The sequence below is a fragment of the Beta vulgaris genome, chromosome 9 (genome assembly GCF_026745355.1).
Source record: "Beta vulgaris subsp. vulgaris cultivar EL10 chromosome 9, EL10.2, whole genome shotgun sequence".
Lineage (NCBI taxonomy): Eukaryota > Viridiplantae > Streptophyta > Magnoliopsida > Caryophyllales > Amaranthaceae > Beta > Beta vulgaris.
This window is the reverse complement of record NC_079210.1, coordinates 6,795,602-6,807,634: the sequence shown is the minus strand read 5'-3', so window position 1 is coordinate 6,807,634 and position 12,033 is coordinate 6,795,602. Positions and strand designations below refer to the sequence as shown.

General features: G+C 34.0%; 1 protein-coding gene across 1 annotated transcript; it reads right to left on the bottom strand.

Annotated features, from left to right (window-relative positions):
- Positions 1-3,170: 3,170 nt before the first annotated feature.
- LOC104903009 (nuclear transcription factor Y subunit B-3) lies at positions 3,171-4,574 on the bottom strand. Its single transcript, XM_010690976.4, has one exon. It carries the CDS (start codon positions 4,313-4,315, stop codon positions 3,740-3,742), a length of 576 nt encoding a protein of 191 aa, XP_010689278.2. The 5' UTR covers positions 4,316-4,574; the 3' UTR covers positions 3,171-3,739.
- Positions 4,575-12,033: the final 7,459 nt, after the last annotated feature.

Here is a 12,033-nt window from a genome sequence, read left to right as displayed (position 1 = left end):
CATCAAATATCATTTAATTTAGTGGTTAAGACTTTAGTCTATAAACTTGAAGTCATGGGATCAAATCCTATACAATGCATTTAGTTTTTTTTTTTTTTTTTGTATATGGATCACGTGTAGTAAAACAATTTAAGGGAGAGTGTCACGTGGCACCTTTTCTGAGTTAAGAACAGCTTTTGATATATTAGTATAGATATAAATATTTGAAAAAAGACCTTTAATAAATAAAATATGTGTTACATTTTCTTTTAAAAGGTAAGGAGAATTCCCTTGCAAGGAATAGGGGAAATTTGGAATCACAAAGGTGAAAACATAGTCTTACAACCACTAAGCCAACTTTGATTCTCTGCGTGTTACATTCCTTTTGCTCCAATGTTGATGAAAACCCATACATATGTTGTATGGTCATAATTTAGTACGCTAAGTAGTAAGTACCTGTATAAGTTATATAATTATTACTGAACATTTTGAATATTCTCAGTAACTTGTATAGAATTTTCATATGTTTCCGCCATTGATGATATCTCAATGAATCAATAATTCGTCAGAAATTTCAGATAATCAAAAAATTGCAGAACACAATTTCAATTATCTTCCGGTTTCAAGAAATTAGAAATTTCGAAACTCAATCAAGAACTTTCAATCAAGAATCGCAATTCCAATCGTTGTGATTGAAATTAAGCTACGTAACCTAAATCTTGAGATGAGATCCAGCTCTGATACCATATAGAACAATCAAGATGAAGAGATGAAGAATGATTTCATTTAGAGAGAAGAAGAGAGAGAATGAACAGTAGTGTTTGTTATAGAGAGAGAAGTTATCTACTAACAACTAACTTCTTTCTTCTATTTATACAAGATAAGCCAACTAGACAATTATATCCTTAAGCTAAATATTCAGTAATAATTATATAACTTATAGTACCTCTAATCTTGTAGCACAATCTGATGCACACTTCTCCAATTGACAATAATTGAGAAATATTATAATGGATAGGTTATAGATATATCACATATATGGATGACAACTTGAAGACCACGTTTGAAGTACAAATTAGAGAGATCAAAACAAACCACCTACATATGTCATATACTATCACAAACAAAAATGACATGCCTACATTCTTTGAACATAAATGGTAATAAAGCATTAAAATCCGTAATTTTACCGGTTTGAATACTAATGGCTTGCTTCGCTTCCAATCTTATACTCTAATATCTAAAAATCAAAGAAAATTTGTAAAATAATTTTATATATATATATATATATATATATATATATATATATATATATATATATATATATATATATATATATATATATATATATATATATATATATATATATATATATATATATATACTATCTCTATATTTTTTAGTTACAACATTTGTTTTTTGTAGCACTATTTATTAACCAATTTCGTTAAACTATCTCATATCATTATATAAGAAAAACAACATAGTCAAGTAGGGTCTTCTTAAATTCGTCTCAATGCGAGTATTCCAAATATCAAATTTTTATAAATTTTACTTAAACCCAATAAGAGATATTAACGTTGAAATAAGCATCTCGACAAACGTGAAAAAACAAATGATGCAACCAAAAAAAGTACAAAGGTAGTATTTATACTTCCTCCGTTTCAAAATAGATGGTACATTGTTGACTAAAACGCTTGTCGAGGCACTACTTTGACTACTAATATCTTTAATTATGTATTAGAGTAAAGTATAAAATTTTGATTTTCTGAAAATATACATTAAGACAAATCCAACAACATATTACATTATAACATTTGATTTTACCTAATAGTAAATAATGCATGGTCAAACCTCATTCATGAATAGTGGAAAAGTCAACAATGTAGCATCTATTTTGAAACGGAGGAAGTACTATAATTTTCAAATCAACTATATATCGATTAATTTCTAAAAGCATGTTGGAAATTCAAAGGTTCAAGGGAATCAAATTGGGAAATAAAGTTCATGTCAAAAAAAAAGTTGGGAAATAAGGTCTTCTCCCCACATTGCAAGAATATAAGGATAGCTCATTAACTTATTAGTGGTGCGAGCACTTTTTTCGACTTGTGTGGTAAGAGGATGAGGAAACCTTAAATCACAATTAGTCGGTTGATCTTGAGGCCGGATAGGTGTCTCATTATTAGAGGTCAAGATGACATCTCATTTTTTATATTTGGATTTTGGTATCAAAGTTCAAGAGGCCAAATTTTTGGTATTTGGAGGTACCAAAGTACGAGTTACTTTGGTATTACGGGTATCAAAGTTCAAAGTTGATACCAAAGTAAGTATAATTGGTATAAAAAAGCTCAAAACTAATACCAAATTTCACATACACTTTGGTACCGAAGTAAGAGTTATTTGGTATTAACACAATTTTACTGAATTTTGTTATAAGTTGGTACCAAAGTCCAGGTCGTTTTTTGTACTTTTGTGCGAAAAAACCAAAATGCCGTTGTGAGGTGTCATTTTAGCTTATTACGATGAGACGCAAACACTTTCTTGTCGATCTCACAGGGTGAGCTTTGGGCAATTTTATTTGTGACCTGGGCACTTGCTTTGAGTATATCTCGAAATGATACAATTGCCTCCATGTACTATTAGCTCAACGCCTCCACGTAAGTTTTCCCTTATTCATAGCAAGTGCAATAACTTCTTCAAATTGATAATTGGCAAGTTCAAAAATAGGTGAAAAGGTATCTTTAAAGTCATTATGTGAAACCTAATGATGAGTTGATAGCTTATAGCAACGAGTATTGCTAATGACCCTTTTTAACACTACATAAGGATCTCTCATTGTTATCAGCTCAGAGCTTGTATAGTCTTTTATGCATATCTTTACATGGTTCTACTCACCATGGATGAATTTTAGCGGTGTGACAGGATGATGGTTAACACAACTCATGACATTTGCAATAAAGGAAAGGAGAAACATCAATTAGAGAACAAGAAGTAGAGAAACTTGTCATTGACATTTTGGAAGAATCTTCATTTTTAGCATTTTTTTTTACAAGGAGATAGATATTGATGAAAAATATTTCGTCAAAACGAGGATAATTAACGTTTTCTAGCATTTTATAGTGGTAAATAAAAAACTTTCAAACGTTAATAAAAGTAGTTATTTTTTCTGAAAAAATTATATAGAAAACAAATCCCTATAACCAATAATCCAATACATACACTGATACAACTTACAAGCATGAAAATTGTCATATATAGATACAAGCACAACCAAAATTAGAAAGCAACTACATTGATCAATAAATACAAAAGTCACTCCAAATCTCCAACTAAAAGCAGTAGTAGTATAACATGAGGAATTTTCATAAAATACACATTCCTCCAATGTGTCTCCTCTCCATCTTTCACCTTCTTGTTAAAATCCTTTCACCCTTTCTCTAAAGTTACATATTTCCCAACAATAATATAACAATAGTAACCTCCCTATTAATTAGGAGTAATCCCTTAACAATGCCTCAAATAAATTAAAGTCAAGGCATCTTATAAAAAAGGAGACAAAAAAACCGCCACTTTTTCTTAATTACTTAACAAAAACTTGTTTAAATTATATAATTCCCTCCACCAACCTCCTATCGTATCTCCACTCACTAGTCACTACTACTGCCCGAGCTACCCATGATAATGCTCGTATAGTTGGTTTACAAAAAGATCGTCTTGTATAGTCTCCAATCTTAACCTATCATCTTTCGATAAGACCGTCTCATTTGAGAATTTGTCGATGATGATGATATGACCCGGACCCGTACATCTGACCTTGATTATTATGATGTCCCATCATCATAATCCCACCACCATACATTCCACCACTACCAACACCACCAGAATTTCCACCGGAACTTCCACCAAAACCACCAGAATTACCACCACCGGCGCCGGAATTCCCGCCGGAAGATCCATCCTTCTCACCAGGCCTTCCACCAGGAGTAACCGCGCTCTTTTCTCCCTCCATCTCTCTATACTTATGCAAATAAACCTTCAAAGGCTCAACATACTCTTCAAACCCTAACGTCGTCATAGCCCAAAGAAGATCGTCACCATTAATCGTCTTCCTCTTCTCTCTCTGACACTTATCCGACGCTTCTCCTGTAATAAAACTGATGAACTCAGACACACACTCTTGCACCGTTTCTTTCGCGTCTTTCGAGATCTTCGCGTTCGCCGGCAACGCTTTTTTCATGATTCTGCTAACGTTGGCGATCGGAAGAAATCGGTCTTGCTCGCGCGCGGAGAGCTCGCGGTTTCCTCCGCCGCCGGATTCGTTGTCGGAATCCGCCATTGATGAAGGATTTGAAGCTTTTTTTTTTTGTTTGGGAGAGGAGAGAGAAAGTGGGAGAATTGGGAGGTGTAGTAGTGTAGGGGATCCGTTGGATTGGTTGGAATAATAATGGCATCGAAGCGACCACGTGGAGGAGTGTAAGCCGTTTGTTTGATGATAAGGGAGAGGAAAGCGTGGATAGAGGATAAGGCGTTGGATTGTGACGTGGGGTAGAGGGGTTTGGATGGTTTAGATTTTTACACGTATGTGGCTTCTACGGTTGATCTTACAAGATGGGAGTTTTTTTTTTTCTTGGGGTGCTTTGCTTTTAGTGTAAAGACTACTAGTTTTATATGCACACAATGTGTGCGAAAATATGTAGGAAGTTTTTTTTTTTAGGGAATGTAGAAAATTAAATTAATTGTTAGTTATATATAATAAATTAGAAAATTTTGAATTGTTGACAATTTTCTTTTTGTAATGTTTTTTTATTATCTTTTTTTACTTTTTTTAATTAATAGGTAGTTCCCTTATCTATTTTTACTTTTTTTTAATTAATGTAAGTAGTTACTTTTTTTTCTTTTTTCTTTTTTTTTTATTTTTTTTATTTTTTGGTGTCCTACCCCTCTTGACATATAGAATAGAGATAAACTATAAAGTATTCTCTTGTGCTATTTTTTAAAAATAATAGGAAAAATTGTTTTAAATAAGCTAACCTTTGCGCGGTCTTCTCAAAATAAGTCAAACTTTGAATTATTTCTGATCAAGTTAAGCTTGTATGATTGTTTTCTTCTATTGAGTTTAATCTGTTTGTGACCGGTTTAATAAGTTACATGTAATACGTGTTATAATGTGATTGGTTCACTTTATATATATATTTTTTTTATGTTTTTTATAATATCCTTAATTTTACTTTTGATTTTTTTGCGTAAATATTAAGAAAAAACTCTTCTTCCCTCTTCTCTCTATCTCCTACCCCTCTAGGCCATCTCTCCTCAAGTTGCTGCACCACCGGCATTTCTTGTGCGCCACCACCACCCACAAACAACTGAGAGGCTGCGAGCACAACTTTAGCAACCATCACCCCTCTTTTCTCTCTTCCTCGGTTCCCCTCCAAAATTCTACACAACAATCAAACCTCAACCGAAACCACCTCACCACCAACTAACCACACCCAATTCGACCTCACCACCACCTGACCACCAAACCCCAAACCCCACCCGAAACCCCACGCCACCACCTAAACCCACGCGAAACCACCACCAAATCCCACCCGAAACAACCACCCCACCACAAATCGATTCAAAACCACCACGCTCACCACCAAAACTCACCTGAAAACACTTCACCACCTTTGAAACCCACAAACCCCAACCCAAATCCACCCATAAACCACTGAAACCCAAACTATAATGTTCAGTTGTTCACCACCAAATAAATTAATCTTTCAACTAGATAATATATCTTATAATTTTGTCTAGCATCCTCAAAATTGCTCCTCTCTTCTCGAAATACAACAACCGACCTTTCATCTTTTTGGATTTGAGCAGGAAACTTGCCGAAAATGGCGGAAAATCTCAATTTCAATTTTCAGCCAACCTTTTTTCGATCAAAATCATGGATCATCATCGCTAGTTCTAGACATGATAGAGAGACGACTCAGGCGAAACTGAACATCAAATCGTCTAATCTGTTGATGAGACGAAGGACGAATCAAAGTAGTTAAAACACGTTTCACCCAATCACATTGGGTTTTCAGGTGGGTTTTGGTGTGGGGGTGGTTTCAAATGGATTTTGGTGGTGGGGTGGTTGTTTCGGGTGGGTTTTGGTGGTGGTTTTGCATGGGTTTTGATGGTGGTGTGGGGTTTCGGGTGGGTTTTGGCGGTGGTCTGATGATGATGGAGGGGGGAGGACAGAGATAGGGTCACTGGGTCAGTGATGAATAAAATCATAGTTTTGCCAAAGAGATGGTGGGTGAGATTGTGAGAATTAAAAAAGAAAATAAGAAGTTAAAATATTAAATAAAAATGTAAAATATAACAGAAAACCTGTTGTTCAGGTTGTAAGTATTTTAACTCATTACAAAAAAAGAGCCCTACAAACTTAACTCATTCAGAAATAATTAAAAGATAGACTTAAATTGGGAAGACTGTTCAAAGGTTAACTTATTCAAAACAATTTTTCCAAAATAATAATATGAGTTTTGAATTTTGATATACAACCTTTAGGGAATCTTTATAGTAAACCTAGGTGTACCATGCTCATGGTACACCCAAGGCTATTTTCGCCAAATGAGCAAAATGGGAAATAAGTAAATGAGCAAAATGAGCAAATGATCAAATGAGCAAATGAATAAAATGAGTAGATGAGTAAGTATTTCTACTCATTTAAGAAAATGAGCAAAACTTGAATGAGCACAAATACTCATTAAGAAAATGAGCAAACTTGAATGAGCACAAATACTCATTTAAGAAAATGAGCAAACTTGAATGAGCACAAATTATGTAAGTGAACACTGCTGCACACCACCACCACCATAAATAAGCTACTTTCTCTCACCTCAACAAATAGTATTATAATAACATGCAAATCAAATTATCAATATAGGAAAAAAAGAGAGAAAATTACAATCTCATATTCATCAAATCCTATAACTTGCAACATGTGAAACAATTTCGAATCATTTGGAAACACTCAAAATTCCATAATACACACAAACTCCACTATCAATCTCTTGACAAAAACAAAGAAAATTACAACAATCGCATAAAAACAACTTAAAGACAAATTCATTATATTTGAGTTCTTTCTAAACTGAAATTGACAGCGAATCAAGCAATTCATTCCCATTTTGTTCAACTCTTTTGCTCTCAAATGTTCTCCACTGGTTTATTGCAAAAGTGCATATCGTTGAAACCACAAAATCACATAATCACCATTGAAACACAATTAACTTAACCTAATCTAGAGAGAGAATGACAAAAAAAAGGATGAATACCTCCGGCAGCCATGAAAGACAGTTCTGAAAACCTGTATCGGCCTTTTTATTGATCTTTCGCAAATTTCAGATCTAAAAATTGAAGTTTTGATTTCGAAATTTCAGATTTGGAAGTTTTGATTTCGTGATTCCGACGAGAAAGAAGAGCGAGAAAGAAACCGCCATCGTTTTCGCCGGAAGAAGACGACGCCTTATCAACGGAAATGAGCAGCAACAAAAGCAGCGGCAGCATCGCCGGAAAAAATGACAGCGAAGCACGCGGAAGAGGAAGAGGAGAGAGAGTACTCGAAATTACAAACGTGCCCCTGAAGTTCCAATTAATCACGAAAATGCCCCTGGGTGTACCATGCTCATGGTACACCCGGGTGTACCATGAGTGGACTCCAGCCTTTAGGATTGTCAATAAGTGTGATATATTTTTAAAAATTTTATTTAATGAGTTTATGATATAATTACATGTCAATTACTATAATTAATGTTTATTTACTAATTAATATTTTTTTAAAAAAATTCTTATACACTGTTCCAAAGACTGCATATATCTTTACCCATATAATGTTTGTATGCTTGACTTTTTTTTTTTTATAAAGAAAGCCCAGAAGTATAGGTGGGCGGGCCGAACGTTCCTTTTTTTTGTTTTTTAGCCTAAAACTGTCAAAAATACAATAAAAACAACATAAAACATGGGCAGGCCCACAGGAAGCACGAGCCCGGCCCGCGGGCTTGGGCCGGACCGTGGACAAATTTTAAAAATTTAAAACCCGGTCCGCCATTTACCCAAGCCCGCGGGACGAGCTCGTGAACAGGCCCGGCCCATGCCCACGTCCAAATATCATTTAAAGAACGATTCAAAGCCAACAAAGAATCAATACAAGAAGGAAAATCGACTAGCCAAACTTTTCTACCTAAGACAAAAGGCAAACAATGGGATAGCTCATGAGCGACCCGATTATCATTCCTACTTACAAAACTCCAAGAAACGGTATGTAAGCTAACATTCTACTAGCATGAACTATGTCATCAAGAATAAGATGGAAGTTATTCCGACCTCGCACTTTTGAAGAACTTGTATTAAACAGGGGAATACAATCACTTTCCACAACCACTTTTCGAAATCCGAACTCCACAACCAACTAAATTCCAAACAACATAGCCTTTGCCTCTGCAAATAATGGCTCTCGACAGTCCTCCATCTTCCATGCTGCAGCCACCAGTGCCCTTCCATCCTTCCCTCTAATTACCGCACCAGCTGACGCACTCAAACCCTTCATACGTCCCCCGTCCACATTGAGCTTAACGAAGCCCTCTTCAGGTGGTGACCAACATTGCCTAGCTGCTAACCCCCACACTCGCCCCATGTTAGTCTTCCACACAAAGATCCGCCAAGAGTTTATGCACATAGGCCATCGTTTGATGGGGATCACAAACCTCCCCCTCAAACAACCACCTATTCCTTGCATTCCATATAGTCTAGCATATGGTCATCAAAAGCCCATGTTCCAGATAAAGGAGTTGCTCCAGACATGCGAGTGCCAAGTCCCCAAAGCTACGGTAAACCCCTGCCACCACTTTGCCTAACCCCACTTGAATCTTAAATAAGCCTTACAATAATACAATCCCGCAAGCAATGCAACTCTGTTTCATCCTTCACTGCACAAAGATTACACAATGGTTTCATACTTGCCACACGCTTACTCGGACCCCTTTGTGTTGGCAAAGCCCCACGACAAGCCCTTCAAAAGAAAAGCTTAACACGGGGAAGTGTATTAGCCTGCAATATCTTACTCCATAGATTAAAGCTCATTGACGATGAAGTCGTGCTCTCGCCATCCAACTCAACAAAAATGGCTCGGGAAGGGTATGCCTGACTTTTTTGGGTACTTTGCTTTTAGTGAAGAGACAGTTTAGAGTTTGAGCTATTCCAAAGTTGGAAATTTTGTGAGAAAAGTTGTGTTGTAATTTTTTGTGAAAAGCATCTTATTGTATATGATTTTGGAAAATCATATGAGATAACCATAATGTTTAGGTCATCTTTTTAATGATCCTAACATTTGTATGCCTGTTTATATTTCATATTATTATCTTTGAAAAGTTTCATGTACACACTATAGTTTCTTTTTCTTCAACTTATTCTAGAAATTTTATATTTGTAATAGCAGGTTATGCAAATAAAAAGTTGAAAAGAAAAACTGGAGTGCAGTGAATTATATAGAACTCTTTATCTATGTAACACCGCTTTTAAAATTGATAAGTTTAATTACATTTTACAAGTTCAAGTGTACGATATAACATTAGGAGTATCCCATGATATATCATATTCTCATATAGTTTTTAGGTGTATTTAGTTTGCATTTTAAGTGTATTTAGATGCATTGTAGTTTATTATTGCATATAATTACTTAAATTGTGAAATATTACTTCTTTGGGCATTTTTGGTGTTCTTTGATGACTTTCATATATTGAGAACGTAATTGAAGTATTATTGGGAAAGCTTGAGTATGTACGAGCAATTGGAAGGAAGCTACATTGATAAGGATCATTAAAATGAAGTTGGAATTTAATGAAAGAAATGTGGAAACGGACTCATATCTACTCTTTTGTCCATAACTTTTGACGCGACCTTGATAATTGATTGATTTCAGCGGTGGCATTGATAATTAGACTTGAAGAGCTAACCTATAATAGATTGTACGGCCCAAGATAAGTTTACGAGAGATATGGGCTATGCAAGTTCGTACTGTTTTCCTAAAACTTGATATGCATATGCGAATTAGTTGATTCCGCTCATTTGATGATTTAATTGACTTTTCTTGTCTTGTAACTTAGTTTGCTATTAGTTTTAAGAGACGCTCCCTTCGTTTTCTTTTGTTGTTCTTATTTCGAATCGAGGATGAAATCAATGAAACTTATAAAATGGGCAAGATTCCACTATTTCAATAAAATAAAATTAATTAAAAGTAAAGATTCTAACCCTTTGAGGGACTCTATGTTAGGTAACCAATAAGAAAAAAGCTTAAGGGGTACAATACTATAACTAATGAATAGTCTGAACACATTTATTACAGTTGAAAACCAATGGAAAATTTAAGCTATAAATTTACACTATGTATGGAAAGATTCAAAATAAAAATAAAATATTGAAATTTCTCAATAAGAAATACAAGAGCAACAAAAGTAAAAAGAGTGAGTACAATTTTGTATTAGGGGATTTTGTAATTAGGTTGGGACATTCTATTCATTATTCAAGTTAGGCTTCTTATTCTTTTCCTCTTGCAGCATGACAATAGAAGAAGGCGTTAGTTTTGTTTGCTCAGGGAAATTCATACAAGAATTTATATCTCAATCATACATTCAAGTATTTCTCCTTTATTTTTAATATATTATTAATTATGCTTTCTTTTATATAATACTTTATTTATTTAATTACTATGTGTAAGTTGCTTTCTAATCTAGGTTTGCAAACCCTAGCCACGAGGAATATGTGATTTGTTTCTTTAATTCCTTAGATTAGTTGTTTCTTTGTTGTTGCTTAATTGATTGTGCAAATTTTCAATACTAGATTAGAGCCGTATAATTAGTATTGCTATCATTACATTATCTTGAATACAAAAGGGAGTTGAGTTTTGACGAATTTGAATATTTCAATTAAGGGTATAAAATTCGTGAGTACGTAGAATGAATTTTTAGGAAGTTAGGGTGTTGTGTCTAATGTCTTTAATTTGCGTGATTCCAAGAGAGTAGGTTTGATTGCATATTAGAGAATCCAAAAATACTCGGGAGAGGTTTATGATATTTTATAGGATATACTTTTCCTTGAGAATATTTAATAGATGTATATGGATAGGAATTGATGAATAATTATTGTATTAATTCATGCTAGTAGAGATACTTAATTTTAGAGTCTTTTATTTATATATTAATTAGTATACGTTATTCGACCATTATTGATCAATTAAAATAAAGTAAATCAATTTCCAAAGGCTTATTAAATACTTGATCTAAGATTCGTCGTACATATAAACGATACGGATAGAGGTATAAATTTATGAGAGTTCTTTAATTAATTTTTTATTTTATTATTTTTATTGAAATTACTAACATTTTCTTTATGATGTAGATTATTAACGTATACCAATGATTGTATATCTATGTATTATAACTAACTCCCTGCATATATTTATTTTTTTTATATTTATTTCTTTCTCGTCTATCTTATTTTTTAGGCTTGATATTTTCCCACTCTTGTATATGATTTTTCATAAAGACCTAAATAATTGTTACAATGCCTAAATCAGAGAACTTGGACAACCTGTTAGGTATCTTGTAATTTGATTGTTAGTTCAAGTGAACATTTAAAATTAGTCTTTTGTGTTTAACAACCAACTTAGATTAATTTTTTGGGTGTTTTAAATTAATATTGCTTGGTTGTTTTATTACGTAAAAATAGACATGTGAATTATATTTAGTAAAGGCCATCACTGAGCGAACGTGATTCATGATCATATATGTCCCCACCCACGAACCCAATTTTTAGTGACCAATTATGAAGATATGACGAGAAAATCTACGTTTTACAAGTCACTAAGAAGTTATGACATGGAAACCATATGGATATCTTAGGGACTTTATCCAATGTAGATTTCTCCGTCATAATTTAATGATTAGTAAATGAATCAGATATTGAGTTTGGGGGGTTAAAGTACGAACATGATCATGAGTCACATTCGCCCTATATTGGCCT

What these genes read in the sequence shown, in the direction of transcription:
- LOC104903009 (XM_010690976.4), bottom strand. Translation starts at nt 4,315, where the DNA reads ATGGCGGATTCCGACAACGAATCCGGCGGCGGAGGAAACCGCGAGCTC.